This window comes from Coloeus monedula, assembly GCF_965178545.1.
Source record: "Coloeus monedula genome assembly, chromosome: 6".
In the NCBI taxonomy this organism is placed as follows: domain Eukaryota; kingdom Metazoa; phylum Chordata; class Aves; order Passeriformes; family Corvidae; genus Coloeus; species Coloeus monedula.
The window spans coordinates 41,455,647-41,477,951 of record NC_138786.1 but is presented as its reverse complement, the minus strand read 5'-3'; the positions used below and the strand labels follow the sequence as shown (position 1 = coordinate 41,477,951).

The window sequence follows — 22,305 nt, the reverse complement described above, 5'->3', positions numbered from 1 at the left end:
TACGTTGTAGTTCAGGTGTAAGTTATTTTCTTTCAGAGCCACTTACCATCAAGAAATTGAAGACTGATCTGCTAAGCATTCAACTGAAACAAATGGCAAAGCTTATGGATATATTGATATTTCTGTACTAAAGAAGGGGAAAACTTCTGAACTTCAGGAAAACAACAAAACCCAAGCCCTTCAGCCTTTTCTGGTCAAACAGTCTACAACAGTAAGTTTTCATAACTGAATTTTGCCTTAAACTTCAAGATTGATATATTTTGTGTCTGTTCTCATCAGAGTAAAGAAAAATTTTATGTATATTCTCTGCACATTTTTCTTTAGTTCTACATGCACCACAGAATAAACAGCATGACATAACCTGTTGGTATTATCTGCTAAAATAATTTCAAAATTGGTAAAACCAATAAACAATATTATAACTTCTGTCACACACTATCCATTTGAATGCTCCAGAAATACTCTTTAGTCTGGAAAGAAAAATGTTAGAAAAGGATCTGGTACAGTTGTATTAGCAAAGGTACAGACAAAATCACTATCAGTTCCTAAGAGTCAAGAAACAGCATCAACTTGTGTGCCACAAGAATTCCAGTTTTGTTATGGAAAATTGAGTATAGACTGAAACTCATTTTACACATACCTGAGAGTAACTTCTCCAAAGTGAAGGTCACCTGAGTTCCACAGCAATACACAATACTGATTTCTTCTTAACTATTAGTTTCCCTTTGTCACAACAATTCTCCGTCACAACTCAAAGAGTACTTACTTATCAACATTTTGAGGAATATATATGCTATGTAAAGTACATGTACACAGAAAATGTACATTTAATACCTTCTATTTTAAAAATGCTGCAATCAGGGAGCCTAATTTTCTTGTATCAAACATATTCAGGGGATAACACACATTCAGCTATTCCCCTTGTTTACTAAAGAACTTTAATCATGCATCACAGACGAGGCTGAGAAGCAGGCAACAAACCAAAACATTAGAATGTTTTCTAACCCATCTATTACAACCATGCTCTCCTTTAACAACCTGAACTACCACAACACCAGAACAAGTTGATTTATCAACCTAGATGCAAAGCACAATGTAATCACTCAACAGAGAAGGAAAATTCAGGATTTCATTTTCTTTCCTCAGAAACATCAGGAGAAAAAATTCAATTCACCATTAAAACAGCAATTATTTTCAGATTTAAACCTCTTTCCTGGTTACAACACTGTTAATGCAAAGCATTTGCTTTGAAACCTGGGAGGACAAAAGAAAGTTTTCATCAGCAAAACTGATGCTCTGCAGAAGTGATATCCCAGCATCTATGAAGAATCTGTATCACTTTTAATAGTGTGGACTGTTATTCATTTATCTTTTTTTTAGCAAGCTTAACACATTCATCAAAGGAATAGAAGGGCATAACTTCCGGTCTTTGTTACTTCTTTTAATGATGTATCTCTATGAGACAGTAGTCTAATGAATGGAACAAAATACCCTGATAGGGATCACTGTTGATTAAAAGACATAAGACCAAAACAAATTTTGTAGGCTGCCCTTCAGAGAAGCCTGTAGTACCTGTTTTCATGTTGAGCATTAAAGACAAGTTTTTCATACACTGCTACCTTGAACATTATAGAGCCACCCAACAGAATTCATACTCACGTAATAATGAAAATTTGACATAATTGAGAAACTAGGATCCAAAAAACAATGATATTCCTGCTTTCCAGGAACATGAACTCCTAAAGGGCAGGAAGACCTGGGGTCTTAATGGATCTGTCTATGAGAAGAAGAGCAGGTGAAAAATCTAGAAGACAGGACACATTCCAGAACATGAGCACACGACATCTTCCAGGTAAGGATGGTTCTGAGCACTAACATATGAACACAGACCACATTTAAAATGTCAAACATAAACCATACTATATGGTCCACCGAGAACACTGAGTTTATAGTCAAATTTATTGTTCTGCTTCCTAATACAATAAGCTACAAGGTACATACAGTATAAAACGAGAACATCCACAGAGCAAAGGTGATAAACATTCTGTGATGGTACAGTGGAGGTAACATCTGTCTAATCCTTCCACTTTATCCCACAAAGAGCAGCTAAAACTACTGACCCTCCCCCTCCCTCCCCTTCAAAAATATTAAAACGTAAACTGTCTCTCTCACTTAGGAGCAGTGGGATTCAACGAGTTTTTTGAGGGCACCGGTTATCTGACAGTATCCCAAGAAAATTGCTGAAACTAAAGTAACAAAGAAAAACTGTGAAGGTGGGAGTGACATGACCCATGCAAGATGCTCATGACACCTTGGTTCACTTCTCCTCAGAGCAAATGGCCTGTAAAGAAAGGAAAAGTTTGTTACGTCATGTAAACCAGCAATTAACATGGTTAGAATTAAGATATAGCAAGCAAAAATCTGAACTCAACAGGACTAGTAGGCACATAGCTAAACTACTCTTAATGAAACCACAGGCTTCCTGTAATAAGGTTGGGAGATTTGATAGCTGATAATCCTTCTCCCTTTATTGTCAGATGCTGTACAGAAGGGTGCATGTTGACATAGGCACAGCTGACACGTATTATGCAAAGTTCCAAATCAATCCCAAATCAATTCCAAATCAATCCCAGCCCTGTCTGGGAGAACTCTAACAATGGTGTGAACTGCAGCCTGAACTCTCGAAAAACATCAAGGCTATCAACACACAAGAAGACTGAATATTTACCTTAAAGGCACAAAAATCCACTTAACCACTTTTTCATATATACTTGGTGCGGTTGAGGGCTCTCTCAGCAAGATGACCACTTTCATCTGTTATCTTCTCCCAGTCTGTTTGTCCAACAACAAAACCAATGGCCCTTTTCCTGTCTGCATCTTTCTTTTCTTCTAGATCTGCCCATCGCACCTACAGAGAACATCCTATCAGTACAATAATCTTTCAAGAAATCCTGATACAAGTCTAGGCTTTCCACTATAAGTAAGAGTACAAGAATACTAATTTCTCCTCATTTTCCTTAGAACAGGTAAGTTTTTTGGGGTTTTTTTTTTGTTTTGTTTTTTTTTGTTTTTTTTTGTTTTTCTGATAGGTAAAGAGAGTAATTATTTCTAATTGAATATACCAGGTGTTCTATGGAGTAGAAGAAAGGTATAGATGATAACCTTTTTCCATTTCAGTGCTATAGTTCTGAGAATTGAAGTGTAACGGCTACAATTATTTCTCTGTTCAAAGCAATGCTTTCTGCAGGAAGAATTATCCAAGACTCGTTTACTGTTTTAATTTTCTGTGAAATCTGTCTTTCAATTGCACAACGGAAACATATAAGATGACTATGGAACTACAGAAAGACAGTGTTAAAGAGCAAGTCAGCAAGGAATAAATGAATGAAGGACAGTTTTCTTCTCTATCTTGTGTAGTACATTTCTATTTAAATCTTTCCACTATTTCTTTACACTAAACTTTTTCATACATATGTTATTTACCCATCTTTACATCTCCATAGCTACACTGCACCTCTTCATGGTAATGCAGATCCCTTGCATTTATCCTGTTCAAACATACACAGTGACACCCACAAAATGAGACACCGATGGGAGGGAGAGCAACAGGGAGGAAGGAGTGAGAGAGGCAACGAGGAAAGGCTGCAGTCCAGAAACTCAGCTGAAACACACCATTGCCGGACAAGAAAAAAGAGTAAGTGAAGGAGCTCTTCTTTACATACTGATTAGTCTCATTCAGGCCAGTGTGTTACTGGGGAACGTAGCCTTATCAATTTTCTGCCAGCACCTCCCTATCCACAGTCTACCTGGACTACTCCTGACATTCTACTGATAATAAATGTAAGCTTTCTTCCACCATCATCTCCTTTGCCAATGTCTTAAGTATCTCCATTTCTCTCAGGGACGCTGTCCAGTACTACCAGTTTTCTATTTGACATTACAGAGCAAAACAATACCCGAACACTGAAAGTTAATTCAAATTACTTCTAGTGGCAAAAGTTGTTCTTTTTATTTTGGAGAAAAAAAAGTATTACCTCTATTACCTCTCTTTCATCTCCCTCTATGATTTTCCCCTTTTTTCACAATAGAATTTAAACATGTAGCATTTTGTATTCAGACCATGTCATGCCTAGTTAATCTGTATAATCTACAATTCCTAGCTTCATTATAATTAATGTGTTTACCTCTGGAAGACCCTACTTGCAAGAATACTCTCTTACAGAACCTAATGGAACAGCAAAATGAAAAGTGAGTCACTGGAATTCCCATATTCATAGCCATTGAATGACTTGATATAAACTCTCTTTCACAGAGACCATTAAAGGGCTATATAAAGACAGTAAGTCATTTGAAAATTTATTACCCTTTTCTTTCCAGGTTCAGAAGCACGTGTATCATAGTCATCTGGAAGCTGCAGATAATCTTCCATTCTGCTGGCAATTGCTTCCCAGTCACGTTTTCTTTTAGTGCCAGTCCGCAAACCATCCAGCTTGTCTGAGAACAAACACAGAGCCTCAGCGTTAAGGGAGATTATTTTTTCTATTATTCACACAAACAAGACGAGAGTGGAAAACTTTTCAAAAGAACGAGCAGCAGAATTTGTACATCCAGCTTGTCTTGACAGGTGGAATGATGAGAGTTGAAATAAACTAGAGAAGACTCAACACAGTTTTCAAGTTTTATTGATCTTTCACGTCAACTGTGTGGCAATAACAGTGTTGTTATCTATACGAGGGAGAAAAAAGTTTGCTCTTCTGTATCTATATGGAGTCTGTCCTTACAAGTACAATATAGCCAACAATAGCTAGGAACCACAGATCCATCTTTCTGTATTTGAACACAATACTAAAGCTGTAGCATTTTTCCCAAATTTGGGGATCAATACTGTGTCAAACATGGCATACATGCAGTATCAGGGAACAAGTGGCAATTATATAATTTAATGCATCAAAGACAAGTTTCGAGATACTGTTTCTGCTAAACAAAAAGCTCCTTGGAAAGCCTGATCCTCCCCTTTCTTTTTCTCTCCCCATAAGGCAAACCACTTAAAAAGTCTTCCAGGACTGGGAGGAAAACATCTCAGAATCTTTTCTTTCATGGTGTAAGAGGTCAGTCATAAATATTTGAGCAGTACATTTGTCCAACAGTCCTCATTTTCTTCTTTTTCTTATTGAACCGATACAACATGAGGAGAAACAATTCCGTTCCTAGGTTCTAAAATTTTGTTCCTCTTTAGACACTTATTCTCAGTAAAGAAAACAACACCTTCTTGAAATTATGTGGCAAACTGTCTTGGAAAGGAGATGAAACACTCATTGTAAGATTATGAACAACAAAGCATGAAAAGGAAACCAGCTTTACAAGTCAAGGGAAATTCTGTTACTTCTGTCAACGTAAGCTACCAATTTATAAGCCAACAATTCAAGTATGTGTAGAAAGAACACTAAGCTTGGCAATTACATTCATTAAACCATTACCGGTGATGTAAGAAATATTGTTTCAGAGGTCACTGTTGTAATTAAATTCACCCACAAAAGGCCTCAGAAATAGACCACATACAAGGCAGCATTATTTTCTGGATAGCAGAAGATGATGTTCAAAGGTATGTACTTAAAGAAGCTCAGTTCAGAGATGAGTTTTTTTACTTAATATGGGAGAGAGAAGAGTAACAATGGAGATAATGTGAGGCAATGGTACTGTAGACATGCTAGTATAATTTAAATGCCATAAACTAATAAAATTATTTGTCCCTCATACAGCTGAAAACCTTTTAAAGACTCCACCTTTGCCCCATTTCCCTGGAACAGATACAGAACTTCTTCTAATAAAACATTATAATCTCCCTGCTTCTTAAAATAGCCAACATTTAAGAAAAGTGTTCAGAATATTTGTATCTATTACATGATTTAGTTAAGGTTCTTCTTTTGCTCTAAGTTAAATCTGCCAAATTTGATGCTCAATCTCCACAGAAAGGCGCCACTCCCTCTAGAAGACAAAATTGATTTATACAATATTCCTCTGTTACTCCAGCACATAACGTACTTGCATTGTTTCTCAGTATTATGTTCAGTCAATGTAGATAATTTGTAGTGTTAAGTGTTTCCAGAAAAAAATAACATTGAAAAGGAGATCAACAAACTCATTGAGGAGCATTTAGGAACATGAAGAAGTGAAAATTGAGGAGCTCTCTGTTGGCAAATACCTGTAGACAGACATATTCCTGTTGGAAGACAACATGCTATGATGCAAGCTCACCTCATTACCAATGTGAAAGTAAGTTCAGTCTCCCGCTCCCTGCTGCACACCAAACAACTGAAAACATCGCCAAGAAATGTGTAATGCTCAAACAGCAGCAGAGGAGCTCAGAAGCTGTTCTGAATATGCAGTTCCCCTCTGTCCCTTTTGTTACTGCTACACAGAATTTATTTTAAAATGTTATCTCCTTCCATGTTTGAAGTTTGTTTTTCCAGAGGGGTCTGCTTCCATCCATACTATTGTGGTTCAAGGTACATGTGTCATGCAGTAGACACTACACAAATGTCAAAAACCTGCCACGAAGGATTATTTCAGAATATTCTTTTCTGAAAATGAGACAAGGTGTCATTTTATAACACTGGTGCTTGTGATTATTTATGGCTGATTATTTAGTGTTAAACTATTGAACATCATTTTATCATTTCAAGTTTTAAAAACAACAAAGCAGCATCATTTTTGAAAATCCACAAAACTTAAGAACTCACCTTTAGAATTTTAAAAGTAACATCTGAAAGTAACTAATTTAATTAGCTCCTTCAAAAACTAAATAAATCAGTTCAGTTTTGCCCTTTTTATAAAAAAGCCACAAAGTTTTATGTAGAATACCGTTTGTATTCTAGAGCAAATTTTACAATGGTATCAAAGTTCCAGCTACACCAAACCTCATTTCTCCATTCCTGAAAGTTTGTAGAACTTACCACTAAGCCGCACCTTGAAACAGAGCATTGCACTAAACACTATAGTCAAATTTTAAAAGTGAGAGTCCATTACTTTAAATTTCAGTATAAGAACCCATGTGCACTAAGCACTGAGAAGACCCATGGGTAGACTTGCAGAATAAAATTGTGGCTGTGCACACCATGTAAGGAAATGATAAACCACACACATACTCAAGAAGAATGTAAGAGTAAAGTAAATCTGTGCTAAAGCGAGAGCTCTGGGGCATATGTTTGGCAATTGTCACAAGTCAGTGTTTGCAGCTAAAGAACTTAAACTTTTGAGACATTTTCTGAGGTTTATTACAATCAGCAAGATCTTACTGTGCTTTCCTGTAACATCATCTACTCGGAAAGAAAACAAAAAAGCAAAACAGGACTCAGAACATCGCTTTTGGAGTCTGCACTTACGTCATTCTGCAAATGTGTGCCCTCTGGGACTAACACAATAAACCTAATGGGCAGGCCAACTCCCAGGAAATAACTCAATTTTGGAGTAACAAATGCATCCCACAGTTTACATGCCTTTCCAGAAATAATTATAATTGGTCATCTACAATGAAGTCTTATTGTGAACTAAATATAGTAATTCTTACTTACAGACTGCAAGTGCTTCTAATGTACACCTTGAGCTAAAAGTCGTCTGCCCTGGCCAAGCAATTTTCCAGAGAAACTGCATTCATTACATAGGAATGCCTGGCTTTTTTAAAAGCTAAGTTCTGTCAGAATTTACTTTTAATCTATAGTCCTACATATATATAAAACTGAATCTAGAGGGTAGTTATAAAAGTAGAATTGTGAATACAGATTTAATAGGAAGCCCTTCTCAGCACCTGTATCTGTGTCTCACAGCAAGCTAACATCTGGTTTGTTAATGAAGTTGACTGTTAAAGGATTATTGCAAGTAACTTCAGCATAAAAGTGACTGCTGCTTGCTCCCCATTTTACATTTAAGTGGAGACCATACAAAAATCCTGTGTTTTACATTATGGAGTTTTCATTACGGAAGGAAATGCAATACAGTTCTTAATATAAACTTAAGAAAAAATCTTACATTATTAAAGAAATCATTGCTTGTAACAAAAATGCAGAGCAATCCTGACTGAATTGTCTAACTGCCTAGCTGTTTGGGATGCCAAAATCATTGAGTACAAGGTGCCTCTGCTTGTACTGCAGGTGCCTCATCATCAGTATAATCCACAACTATTTATATGACTTAAAAGAGAGTACAGCAGCAGAAGAGATGGTGTAGCTAAGCCCTTAACATCACAAGATGAAAGGCTGCTTTATGTAATCCAGACCTTCTAATGCTATTTCTATGGTGCAGTTGTGATTTTGGTTATTGGAAAGTAATGATGCATAGGACTGTACCACACATGCAGAAGCAAACCTCAAAATATTAAGACATGCTGTGTCCCATTCGGGTATTTGTGGCTTCTCACGGACATGATACAAAAATAGCAGTTCTGAGCAGACTGTCTAGATAAAATCTTCATTTAAAACCTTTACTGTTCAGTAAAAAAAACCATAACAAAACTGATCATAATGACCAGAAACCCCTTTCCATGAATAATCCTTTCACCATAGGCAAAGTGCATGCATTTCTGCCTGAAAGTTGCTTTCGACTTTGTCAGAATCCTAATGTCAGCACTAATCAGAACAAAAAAGTGCAGTAAAAACCATGCCCTTGTGCCCCTGGAAAGTCCAGTTTGCATACTACTAAGAAGAATTCTATTGCTCTCCTGGAACTGCGAAGGATAATGAACTTTTAACTTTTCAATGCCTAAGATGTTGAAAAGATCCACTGACACCTAATCATTCAGAACCAACTTCAAAGCATGCCAGTACTTTGTCCTCACAAATGTCAATTTTGGAAAGTGAGGAACATCGTCAATACAGTTCAGCTATGAGACATGTCTCCAAGAATGTAAGAAGTTACTCATGACACTTAGGAAAAAAGGTATGCAATATGAAAAAGAGTACAGCGCAATGTAAGTTGACTCTTTGCTTATATAAAAACAATAAACATGGGAAAGATGAAGAATATAAATACTGCTTTTTTAAAATTTTAGGGCAAAGTACTTTCCTTGAACAGATGGAACAACAATTAATGAGTATATAAAACAGTGATGATTAGAAAGTAGTAAAGTCTCGTGCCTCTGGCAGAAGATAAATTCCTTTTCTGTACAGACACTTTTTCAGTTTCAGACATGTATGAAATCAACACATTTATTTGTCTTTGTAAGGAGGCACAGTTAAAACAAAAATTCAGGTCTTGCAAACATCATTAGATACCAACTATAAGAAACAGGAAAAAATAAATACCCACCTAGCTTTGCCTCAGAAGTGTCCATCTCCCATTTGCTTTTCGGAATGTAACCCTAAATCATACACAGAAAGAAGCTCGGAGGATTAGAGAGAGACACACATGCATATCACTTTTGAACTGGAAACAGCATTACAATGGGAGTTTAAGGTATTTCTTTTTGTAAGGCACAATTCTCATTATCAGGTGAAGGAGACCATTTACTCGGTATTTCAGAACTTCTGCATCCACTTCCCATTCAGTGATTTTAGCAGCCCTTGCAAATCATTACAAGAGTGCTGCCCCCTGCAAACATAGAACTCCAGAATGAGTCTAACAGACAGCAAAGGCACTGTGTGCACAGTTACTGTATTGCATTATCCTAGGTGGCAAAGTTACTGCAACACAATTTTCAGGCATAAAGAATACCTGAAGCTTTACAAACACAAATGAAAAAGTTACGGTAAGCTTTTATGAACGCATTCCCAGATTCACTACACACAGGCTTCACTTACTCCTTTCAAAGGGACATGCTAAATTCATGTATGAGTGGTTAATCCACAATTAAACAATTTTTTTTGTTTAAATGAGAGTATCTGCTAAGTCACTAGGATTTAAGTATTATTTTTCATTTTAAACTAGTACTCTTAGCTCAACGATTCTTTTAAAACAATTTTCCCCTACAAATAATGTCACCATGTGTAATGATCTTTAGCCAGTTTATTCTTTGTAAATGAGCATAATGATAATAAATTTGGCAAAAAGGTTATTTATTCTAGTTAGCTTCTTGTTATCTTTTCTTTTTATATTCTTTGACAAGTAAATTGTTACTAAGCAACTCTCATTTCAGCTGTTCAGATTTGGTATAAAAGTACTTATGTTCCTCTGCAAACACATAAAAAAGCTCAAGGTAGTGAATAGAAGCCCTGTGAGAATTCCATTATTTTTAGAATGTTTTTAATAGAGAGGGAAAAGAACTACTCTAGAAGATTTCAAGAAGAAAATAAACAATCCACGAACCAGTTTTATTACACTAACTTCTTTCCTGATTTATTTATAGGTCGCTTCCACTGTGGTAAAAATATACATGTATTTGTTAATACTATGTGTTACAAAATTAGTGTATTCCAGTAAATTCCAGAGAGCCACCCTGCATTTGGTTATGTTCAGCACTGCTCTTACAAAGTCCTTGAATGACCTTTTTGCTATCAAGCATATATCAGTGACTTGAGGTTATCAGATCTCTGGATTTTCTTGTTTTTAATCAAATCTGTAATTAATGCAAACCAAGACAGTTTGTGTTGAAATATTTCCTTGTAACAAATAAATAAATGTCATGTATATACATATATTTATACTTTTAAACCAAGTTGCTCCTTAAAGTTTGCTCAGAAAGTTTACACCACAGCTAAAAGCCTGCATTAAACAAAGTGATGTGTGATACACTGGTGAGAACACTAAGTTAAATGTATCAATAATTCATACCATCAAGCACAGAAAAGCAGGAATTGTCTGAATGCTACAAACAATCCTATGGGAGTTGATAATAGCAAGAACAGTGACCTTGATGGTGTGAAATGGCCTATTGTGTGCTGAATCTATACAATACCCCGGTCCTCAAATAGGATAAGCAAAGATTCAGACTTTATCCTTTGGTACAAGACAGTTGGATTTTTCAAGGATATCTGCCAGATGGCAGGAGCTTCAGACCTCCCTTTTCCCACAGGATTAAATGCAGCAAAATGAATTGCAGAACCCTTACCAAATGCTCTCAAAAAGGCAAGACATACCAAAGACAGTGTCCTGTTTCACTTTCTGTCTGACATAATTCTCTGAGATTAGCCATCTGACTGAATTCCAGAGATTACATACAGCAGATAACGCTTTGCTCTTTTTTGTATCTTGTGAATCTGAACAGAACACATTCTTATATGCAGATTACTTTTAGTTATTTAATAATTTGCATAGTTTTCACCACCAAGCTTTCTCTTTGTCTCAAAGAAAAGGCCTATTGTTATATGTGCTGTACATTAGGACACTCCCCCGAACCCATAAACACATACATACACACAAATTTATGCACAGATGTCTCAAAAGCTAAAGACAACTTTCTCTTTTAGCTATAGCTCATGGAAATGGGACTAGCAGCCATATGCTTGTAACCATGGATGTCTTTGAAATGTTCTAACCACACTTTATGCAGTCTCATACTCTGCGCCAAAGAATAATTTAGTAAAAAGAATAAATGAGTCATGTTGAAAAAACCAGACGTTTATTAGATTCCACTTTTCCTAAGCTTTTTTTAAATTCTATATTTCAACTGCTTTCTGACCTGTCACTCCTGAGGAAGAGTAAATTTCCATCAAGGAAAAGCACTTTGCTCAACTCAGACATTTTTGGTTACTTCCTGTTTATTGAACTTTAACTGCTTGGTTGTGGGAACCAAGATTTGAGACATTCAACTCATCAAGCACGGACCAGTTGCAGCTCCAACACATACCAAGAAGTTACAGCAGGAAGCCTTTTGTAGCCTTTAAAATACATACCTAAAAAGCCAGCCCTCAGGGCAATTCTATAACCTTCATTTATCCAAGAGACCTAATGCCTCACCTTGGAAATACCACCTGACAAACAAAGTCAGTCAACCGTGGCAGAAAAAGCAGTCTTCATAACTGTTGTCATACACTGTGACAGTTGAGGAGAGTTCTTTAGACACGTGAAAGGAAATAAGCTAAATTAATCTTTGCCCATTGTTCCCATCTCTCCACTTAGTGTAATTCTTAGATTATCTGGAAGACAGCACCTATTACGTACTGCAATTTAAAATGTCTCTAAGAGGCATGTTACCATGCTCCACTGAAAATATTGTTTGTGGCACATACTCACATATTCTTAGAAATAAATTAGGAAGAAATAATATGATTTATCATTAAAGTTCTCCTAGAAATGTTTAAGTAAGAAACTACTAGAAACACGTGTATTAAGATCGCACTGCTAAGAACAGCAGTGGGTTGGCACTTGTAAGACTGAGATTCTCCCTCAGACCCATTAATGAACAATTTGTTAGAGATGGCTGATGTGTCTCCTACCAGTTCACTTTCTTCCTCCTCTGCTGTGTCCTTCTTGACTTCTTCTTTCTGGTCTTCAATATTTGCATCAAAATCCTCCATCTCCACCTGTTCCAAAGCACGTGCACAGACTTAGAAGGTATTGCCTGGCTTTCATTATTTTCTTTTTAACAAAGTAAGTAGAGATGTTCAAATTCAAATAGAAGAGAAAAGAAAGGATTCATCTCTGAAAGCATGATGATGCAATATATATGAATACTGTGTCCATTCTGGCTTTCCTCAGAAGCAGGTTTCCTTCTACAAACAGAGTGACAAAGAATAATCTTCGCAAAGATTTTCTGGGGAAAAGCAAAAATTTTTCATTCCCTTCCTTCACATGCATTCCTTGTGTTACCAGTATCTGTAACAGCAAGATACTACTCCTGCTACCCACAAACTTGCAATCTCAGAAAAAGTTCTTAAATTTGCCATTTACATATAACTGGAATGTCTCTCTCTGCATAGAACATCTCTACTGAGCATTTATCTTTTATATATTTTAGAAACACAGTAAAGAATAATAGTAACCACAGAGATCAGCATAATAAAATACATGAACGCTTGAAGCCATATATCATCTAATGCCATACTTTCTGGGCTCCACAGCCCTAATGGGGACTCATGCATATACTGTGGAATACATAAAACTCCCCAAGTATGTACCTTTTTTTACATAATTTGCAAAACGTTGTAAACTCCAACCTGCTATTCTCTGAGCCTACTTTAGAGTGGAGCCTTTTGCTGTCCTCTTGAAGACTACTATTTTCCAGTACAAAAAATCTGGAGATTTAATAATAGCCTACTAACATCATGACAAACCACAAAGACCCTCTGTCTACTTAAGCAGTCCACCAGTTTCTATGGCCATCTCAAGAGCTGTTCTGACAGCAACAAGCAGCTATGTCTCATTCACAAAGACCACACAGTTAACACACTAATTTATTCCCAGAGCTCCTGACACAACTGCCAAAGAAGAATGCAACAGTAAGTAAGCTGACACACCAAAGATGCATGTCACGGCAAACTGCAAATGAAGTAAAAAGGCAATTGTAACCTTCTGCTACATGTTACTTATTACTTCATTCTCGGCTACATGTCTGTATTTCTCAAAACAAGGACTGAGTTCCAATTTATTTCCTTATCTTACTTTCTTCAACTACTTTTTCAAAATATGATCTCAATAATCCAGTAACCTAGATGAAACCCAGCACTTCTTCCAAGAGTGCAAAATTCTCTTTAATCTCTTTAATTGGTATTCAACAGTTGCTAAGAGCAAAATGACTTCAACTCTTGCTCAAAGATGCCTAAGTCTGAGCTTCAAAAATGGTGATAAAAGGTAACAATGTACCTTCATATTTGTGGTAATTCATAAGGAATACACTTTCCTGACACAGTGATTCTAGCTTTCTACAGTGCCAACTATAACTGCCTTGATGTGATGATATCTTTGTCTGCTTCGTATTTTCAGTATCGTCATATTGACCTAATTTGTAGTTTTAACAAGCACAGAGATTCTCACCTCTTCGATAGCAGCATCCTGCAACAGAGAACGAATGTCCAAGCGCATCATGTGGCGTGGTGCTGCCTCCCAGTGATCAGACATCTAACAAAACACACACAAAAATGAAGCACCTCTAAAAGTCTAACAGATCCATTGGGGAATATTTGGTTTCTGATTGCTAACAAGATGTATCTGTACTTTGGTAATTTTAATGAATTCCATGAAATAACTACCAGTACTTCTTACAGGAAAAGCGTAAGCATTATGTAGTCTATAGTTTTTAAACAACAGCAGGACCAAAAGCACAGTATGACTCCAGATTTATATAGTTACCCTGCTGATATCCTTTAGCTTGCGTCCATGAATATTCCTCTTGGAACACGTCTGGTTATCTGCACTCATTTCAGCTAAGTAGACCTAGAAAGAAAAAAGACAATATTAAATACTATAAATTAATTTTTAGAGCTCTTTTTCTACCTTGTGATACTCTGCAGTTTTAAGTTGTTTACTTTACAAAAGGTAAACTTGTAACTGTACACCACAGCATTTTTCCTGAATGTGGGAGACACCTTCTACTCAAAAGTTTAGAAACATCAGCATATGGCTGTTAGCAAGTTCAAATGCTATTTAGGCTCCATTACCTCAAACCCCTTTGTTTTTGCAGCACTCCAAAACTGTTCAAAGTGTCGCACTCTATCATTGATAGCATCAAGGATAATGAAGGGAAAGAAGCCGTCATCCAAGGTCTTTTTGAAAGTTTTGAACATGCTGGTACGATAGGTCTCTTCCATATCAGCCTCATATTCGTACTCCATCACCTTTACCAAGGACAAAAGCATTAAGAAAGAGGACATCTATAAAATGGCTAATATTCAACATCTGAATGTCACGACCACAAAGTACACTCTTGTGAGAAAAACACCTTTCAGGTCGGTTTTTAAGAATTTGCTCATACCACCCTAAGTTATATTGGCTTGTTTTGAAAAACAGCCCAGAGACCTCTGCACCCTTCCCAACCCACAGACTGGAATTCTGATTGCCCCTGTTTTTCCAGTGTCTTGTTTCTTTGTCAAGAAAAGCAACAGAATTAAGACTACCTTCTTTTTAACTTTTTTCCCTGTGTCTGGGTCTCTCTCCTCTTTCTCCACTTCAGTGATAAAGTAGTCATCCAGGCTGAGCACTCTTGGTGCAGGTCCTCCACATTCTACTTCCTTATCCTGGGAAGAAAGCAAAAAGAAAGCATATATCTTTGCTGTAAAAATTCCATTCTGCTACACAGGATCTTCAAAATAGTTTTGGCCAACATCAGTTCCCTGCTCAATACTCAGAACAAGAAGAGAGTAGTATCCCTCCTGCTTGCTAATAGTGGTGGAGATTCACACACCACATGAAGACATGGAACATGAAGTAACAACAGACTTGAATTCCAGGCAAACAGAAAGCAAACAGCAGAGGAAGTACATGTAAAAGACAAGCAGCACCACAGAGTGAGTGCCTGTTTACATACCCTGATGAGTTTTGCTACATGTGTCTTTCCGCTGCCAGGTAACCCTCTCATGATGATCACAATCTGAAACAAAGATCATGTAAGAACATAGGATACTGTACTACATTTAACAGAATCTCTTTTGCAAAGATTTTCTTCTACAGAATTATGTGCTGTGAGCTCCCACTTTTGCACATCATCAAGCACTCACTGCCTGTTTTAGAAACCAGGAAAATGGTAGTAGTTCCACAGAATTCAGAATTTTTGATGTTAATCATCTCAGCAGTTTAGGACGCATGTTATAGATCTGGTTCAGTTTCACTTACTTCATGCATTCAACTGAGTGAAACTTATCTACATATTCTATAGCCTAAATTGTGTTCTTTCTTATATAATATAGTACATTTCCCCTGATACATCAAAAACCCAAGTGAAGACCTCAGAAGAGACCAAAATACTGTAATATTACACACTAATTTGCTTTGAGCATTCCCAGGAAGTTTACCTCTCCTGTGGACTCCTAATAGCTATGCTACAACACTCTTAGGCATTTGCAAAGGAACCAAGCTAATTTCCAGAGCTTCCTCAAACGTACACTTGTTCACAACATATTACATCCACCAGCACTTCATCTGAATACACACCTTGTAGAAACCGACTGTAGCTTTCAGAATGTATACTCACCCTCTCTGGCCTGCTATCCCGTCCTGGTGGCTTTAAAATATCATCTACATTTTTAGATTCTGGCTTCCTTTCTACTCGTGGAGCAGGTGGTGGCTGACGAGGCATTGACGGAGCAGAAATAGGAATCCTTTCCTCAGGGTAATTTCTACGATCACCTTCAAATTCCAGTGTTTGGACAGAAGAATTTTCTTAGTTCAGTAAAATAAAAAAATTAAGATGTTCATACCCAGCTGAGCTGATTTAAACAGACCTTCATTATTTTAAGTTAAATTCACAGCTATGTCCTCAAAATAATTAAAATTTCTTATCTTAAGCCTAATGCAATCACAGACAGTTTTTAGCAGAGTATATAACTGTTTCATTCATGATCTCATCACCACTGAGAAACAAAACTAAACGCCACCACCTAAAGAAATTTTCCTGAATTATACATTCTGAACAAACCAATACTGCAAATCAATTAATCTTCTACCAACTGATCTTCACCTCTGCAAGTCCATTACTTTTCATAATATTCCAGCATGACTTCAAGATTGAGAAACTGTACCTCCAAACATGGAAGGCCCATGATCATATGCTGGACGATCTGTCTTTCTTTCATATGATGGCCTTTCAAAACCACCTCGCCTGGAGGACGGATGGTCTTTCTTGTCACGGTAAGACTGAGTTCTTGAAGGTGTAGTAGGAAGAACCCTGCCAAAAGAGTATTTTGTGTATTTCTAGAATTTCCACTACGGAATCCAGAGCGAAAGGAACATGTACCTCACAGGCAAAATGGACAGCCTGATACACAATACAGCCTCAACTGTATTGATTTTAACCGTGTTCCAAAATCACCTACCTATCATCTCGGGGATGCCGCTCTTTTTCAAATCTCTCTCGTTCGTAGTCCACAGAACCACGGTCTCTGTGCAATTCCCGCTCTCTCTTGAAGTCCCGATGATCTGTGTTGGAATTGCCTTGACGCTCAAAATAAGGCTCACGATCTCTTTCTCTGTTGTAGCGACCTGGATGCTCTGAAGGGAGAAACTCATGGAAATCCAAACTACTATTTTGGAAAAAAAGGCAAAAGCAAGAGTGCAAGACAAGTATATAGAAATACATGATATGTGAGCTAGGATGGACTTAATCAGACCTTATCTCTTTTCAAAACTGTAACAGACAACCACACTGTGCAATCCTACTTAGAGCTATAAAACGGAATGTTTAAAGTGGCTAAGTTACTGACTGCAGTACTCCTCTTGACAATATAAACTGTTATTCTTATGGACCTCTGAAGAGGTGGTTCTTGCTTAAACAAGAATTACTTAGTTTGAACAAGCTTTTAGTGTTTTACAACTTTTCTTAAGAGCTAACTAACTGAGAGCTAGCCAAACACCTCCTACCTTTTTGAAATGTTTGCCTGTCTGGTAGAGGTTCTGGACGAAGGGTTACCCTCTCCCCATATGGAATCTGTTCCACTTTACTGGTAGTTATATCTGGTTGAAAATAAACAAAACAATAATTAAGGCTTTAAAACACTTGTCTTCCATTTTCTTTCCTCTTCATGAAAAGTCATCAGTCAGTGGCATTAAAAGTGATTGGAACAAGCTACCATAATTTCTTTTAATGGATAATGCAAAAAGAGCTTTACATAAATAAACAGCACCATGGTTTTTAAAGGCTGAAGTGGGTTTGTGTGTGTGTAGATAAACAGCTCCATCTTAATGATGGGACTTCTGCCTTTTCAGGTGAGTTCAGGTAGCACGCAGTGTCAGAAAATTGTAAGCATTAAAATGCTCTGAAAGTTTCAATAACTCACAGAACTACTGTAATGTCAAGAACAGTAACTGAAAGTCTCACAACAATGACATTTTTTCTAACAGCTGTTAGTAAAACATCTACTTAATGGAACAGATATGGCTTCCACTCGTTTTGGTACTTTAGAGAGAGAAAAAACACTCTTTAAATGACAATGCACAATTTAAGAACTTCTTTACGCCATGATTTCACTCCTGTTAAAACTTAGATTGAGGGAGATTAATTATATTTAAAAACTAGCATTGAATTTTAGCTTTGATAAGCTCAATACTAAACAGCAGAGCCCTCCACTACTTACATGTTAAAAAACTGTACAGGGTGCATGCCCCTCAGAACTAGACTCTGTCTCCCTCTCTGGCTAGAGGGTACCTAACACCCATTATGAAGTATATAAATAATGCAAACACCAGCCACCTTCTGCTTTAAATCACTAAGTCACACCTAAGAACTGTAACCATCTGAAGTACCTTCTAGCCCAGTTACTTCCATACTCACCTACAAAGGGATTAAGGGAAAGTATCAGTATCAATCTAAATACAACACATCCTTTTGTGTTTATTAGAAGCAGCCATGGCTATACACCATTCATGGAATAGCAGCCATGGAATATACACCATTCACCAACATGAAATAGCTCTTTTGAGAAGCATTAAGAAAAACACTAAGCTCAGGGTCATAACTGGTTAGAGGTTAGAGACTCCTTAAAACTGCACTGCTTAGCATTACATCATTAATGCACACAAGTCTACACATCAACTGCAGAACATGCATACTTTGCATGGCACACTCCTTTAAAAAAGAAGTCAGGAGAACTAATTGGCTCTTTGATACAGATCAAGTACACTGTAATACCCACCTCGCCCGTGGCCATAATCCACCGTTTGCTGAATGATGGGTGCTTTAGGAACTGGTGGAATAACTGGAGAAAGGGACACTGGTACAGCTGATGGAATGGAGGTGTGGACAGCAGGTACTTTCACAGGCGAGGAGACAGGCAGAGGCATCATTGACTCCTGTTTACACAACTCGTACTCCATATTTGCACCTTTATCCTCATTTGTGTCCCACAGTCCGTGGAAAGAGTCCTCATCCCAGCGTTCCTGTTCCACAGCAGAAGGTGATGGTTTTAAAGATTGACCATGACTTGGGGCTGTAGTTGGAGTAGAAACTGGAGCATGTGGCCTTGTCATAGGTGTAGTAGGCCTTGCCAGTGGGGCACTTGGTCTTGTCACAGGGGTGGGCTGTCTGAACAACACGGGAGGCTTTATAATAACAGCAGGAGAAGGTTTAATAGCTTGGGCTTCTACTGGTGCCTCTGAAGATAGCTGAGAAGAGACCTAGATGCAGAAAGCACTTTTAATGTAGATCTGTAAACTAACCTTCTCTCATCCTCTGTAAGTGCAATGGCAATCAGTAGTCAAATCATACACATTTTCTAGTGCCTCCATCAAGGTGCTACAGGTAGGAGGACTATTTTTAAAAACTGGTGGACTGATTTAATTTCTTGTTTGCTCACTATGTGAAGGCTCAAACACTACTTATTTTCTTCTTCAAAATAACCTTACCAATTTCAGCTCCAGTAGGCCTATCTCAGTTCAAAAGTGTCTACTGTTTTATTCCCAAAGACTCCTGCTGTCTGCAAAAATTCCTGCTGTCTGTGTGAAGGCAGAAAGTCTGAAAGTAGGGCAGCTTGGTGAGATGCAAAAGGATTGATAAGGTCAGTTTCTTTGCCGAAACCACTGGAAAAATTCACAGAGAGCAGAAATACCTGGAAAACCCTTAACAAAATCAGTATCAGAAGAACGTAAGAAAATGGAAGGTCTTGCCTAGTGGAAAAATAAATCAAACCAAATCCTCCGTGAACCAAACATCCACAAGAAACCCCATGAGTTACAAGACTTTTCAGCATCACAGCAGGTGCCAAGTTACAGGCAGCCTTATTAGCAACATGCAACAAAAATTGCAGAATGGTTGTAGATACAAAGCTGAGCTCTATAATAACAGCTCAAAGTCACAGCAGAAATATCTGGAGACAGGAATTCCAAGAAAGACAAAAGTTGTTTGAAAACCTCTAGGCAGATGAGTGAAGTAGTCTGAGATACAAAATACTAAAACTGAGTAAAGTAACTTCCTAAAGGTATCAACATACCTGCAGTTCTTGGTAGCAAATCAGTTCCATTATTTTACTTTACAGAAACTGTAAACAAGGAAGAGGTCACCCAGGCAAAAAAAAAAAACCTTGCAGTGCCTCATTCACTGCATAACCCTTCTCTGGACAGAGGGACAAAAAAAGCTTGGTCTGGTAAATGTCAGATGCAGAAGATCTTATGGCTAAGTTCATTGGTACGAGTAACTTTGGGGTTAAGACGTGATGAAGAATAAAGAATTTGCATCAACTCAGATATCTCCTCCAATACACATTTAACAAAACTGTTTGCTCATTCTAGGAAGGACTTATAAACCGAGTTAGCATGACTGCAGAAGTTTGGTTGATTTCCGAATTATCAAAAAACCCAAATATAAGCACCTGAGAAGAGTTCCCAGAACTACACAGGAAATTAAGCAGTAGAGGAGTAGTTGCATCACAACAGGATGAAGGTACACAAACATGAGTTTTCATGCACTTCATGATATTCTAGAAGGTAGTAAGAATTCCCAATAAAAACAGCAAACAGAAAGCTAATGCCCATGCTACATTGAAATATCTCAATTTCTGATTGACGTATCCCCAAATTTTTCCAACTTCAAAGAGGAGATAGCTCTTGAAGTAGGAAAAGCAGTGCAAATTGAAAGAACTTAAGCAAGGAAAAGCAGAGTCTTCTTGTGACCCTTACATCCCTGCTCTGGAAGAGCTCACCTCTTTTTGCACATTATCCTGCTGCAGTCTAGACTGTTGAACTTCATGTGCCACCATCCCTGATGGGTCATACTCAGAAGACAGGTGGACCGACTGAGCAGAAAAGGCTTTGGAAAATTTGAAGAAACTAAGAAGTTGTTTTGCCTCAACAGAAGATAGCTCAGGTTGTAAGGATTGCTGGGGAGGCATTCCACACTGAAATTTGACCATCAGTGTGTAGAACTGGTTCAACATACACATAAATAGTAATTACTACCAACATGTTATTAATGTAAGATGAATTTACCTGAAAGGCACCTGGTCTTGTGCTTGTGTTCTGTGATCTTGGAGAGTCCTGTGTGGCAATGTCAGATTTGAACTCCTTCAGCTTCTGTAGCTGTTCTTTCTGCTCTCTGCACATGCATCATAAGAAAGTGTTATCAGTCTACAGCTTAAATGAAAAATTAAAGAAATCAGTGCTCATGGTGAAAACATATTAACTAGCATCAGAGGCCCAGTCAAAAGAAGAAAAGGACACAGCAGGCTTTCTGCTGCAATACAGAAATCCCTGTTTCACATCCACCTAACCATGGAGGCATTTAGTGTATTAGCTGCATGGTTTTTGATCACAGGTTTCCTGAGTTACGCAGTTATGCTTTTGTGCTTTGCCAGAATCTCTCCCTTTGAACAGTAAAGAGCAAAGCTGGATTTTTAGCTTCCGTCAACACCTTCTGCAAGCAAGAAACCCCTTGGAAATGCATACGTAAGTGCTCTCATTTACTTGCTCTGATTCATGTGGTAACAGGATTGAGGCCAACAAAGCACAAGAGATTCCAATATATAAAACCCAGTGAGTCTAACTTCTGCTTCTTTGGTCTATATATCAAAATGCTATTCAATATACAACCAATGCATAGTCTACAGAGCAGAGACCAGGTTCAGCTGTGAGTACTACAATCACTGGATGACAAAGTTCTAGTGAATATGATTTCCTTTCCCTTCAGTATTTGTTAGATTTTTTAATCTAGGTTTTTCAACTGCTAATTCCTCTGTGTATTGAAGTAGTTTCTAAATAACAACTACGCATGGGATCCCTCTGTAACAAGACATAATAGAAACCACCCTAACTACTAATGCACCTGTTCAGTGTTCAGCAGAAGGGGAACTTGGCTCAAAGAAAAGAATCCTCAGTGCTTTGTGAGTACAAAGAGTAAACTGAGCACTACACTAGATCACAAATACAGAACAGTCTGCAGCTGTGAGTATGCTGTTTCACATACAATAAAAGCAAAGCCAGAAGAAGGCTTTACTTTTGGAGATGAAAGCAGTTACGTACAACACTACTGGTATAACCCTTGGCTCAAAAAATCCCCATAAAAATTAATAAGTAATCTCCATAAAGTTGTTCCTACTGTTCAGACTTAGATCACCTGCCTGTAAGAACCTAATGAGAAGTACCAGTGTTAACTAATCTTAAGATTACTCTCATATTCTACTAAAAATCAGTATCATGTTTATATTTCCCCTTACTACTGGCTTAGAAAGATGTAACTACTTTTTACATAAAATGTTTTAGTGCCTATGTTTAAAATATTTCAGCCCTATTAAATAATCT

At 37.5% G+C, this 22,305-nt stretch overlaps 1 protein-coding gene across 5 annotated transcripts in view; it reads right to left on the bottom strand.

Moving 5' to 3' along the window:
* Window positions 1-2,169: 2,169 nt before the first annotated feature.
* Window positions 2,170-22,305, bottom strand: part of YLPM1 (YLP motif containing 1) — a 35,318-nt gene continuing 15,182 nt past the window's right edge. The window contains exons 6-21 of one of the 5 annotated variants that reach the window (XM_082283525.1): window positions 20,998-21,103; window positions 18,711-19,191; window positions 17,440-17,532; window positions 16,896-17,070; window positions 16,602-16,747; window positions 16,055-16,242; window positions 15,392-15,454; window positions 14,982-15,101; window positions 14,526-14,702; window positions 14,218-14,301; window positions 13,903-13,986; window positions 12,366-12,452; window positions 9,301-9,352; window positions 4,364-4,494; window positions 2,729-2,908; window positions 2,170-2,341 (exon numbers count right to left, since the gene is read on the bottom strand). In XM_082283525.1, the coding sequence (XP_082139651.1) occupies window positions 2,762-2,908; window positions 4,364-4,494; window positions 9,301-9,352; window positions 12,366-12,452; window positions 13,903-13,986; window positions 14,218-14,301; window positions 14,526-14,702; window positions 14,982-15,101; window positions 15,392-15,454; window positions 16,055-16,242; window positions 16,602-16,747; window positions 16,896-17,070; window positions 17,440-17,532; window positions 18,711-19,191; window positions 20,998-21,103 (2,134 nt within the window). In that variant the 3' untranslated portion in view covers window positions 2,170-2,341; window positions 2,729-2,761. Of the gene's footprint in view, window positions 2,342-2,728; window positions 2,909-4,363; window positions 4,495-9,300; window positions 9,353-9,465; window positions 9,583-12,365; window positions 12,453-13,902; window positions 13,987-14,217; window positions 14,302-14,525; window positions 14,703-14,981; window positions 15,102-15,391; window positions 15,455-16,054; window positions 16,243-16,601; window positions 16,748-16,895; window positions 17,071-17,439; window positions 17,533-18,710; window positions 19,192-20,997; window positions 21,104-22,305 lie in introns of those variants that run through there. The other 4 variants (XM_082283526.1, XM_082283528.1, XM_082283527.1 and 1 more) reach the window with 4 other exon arrangements.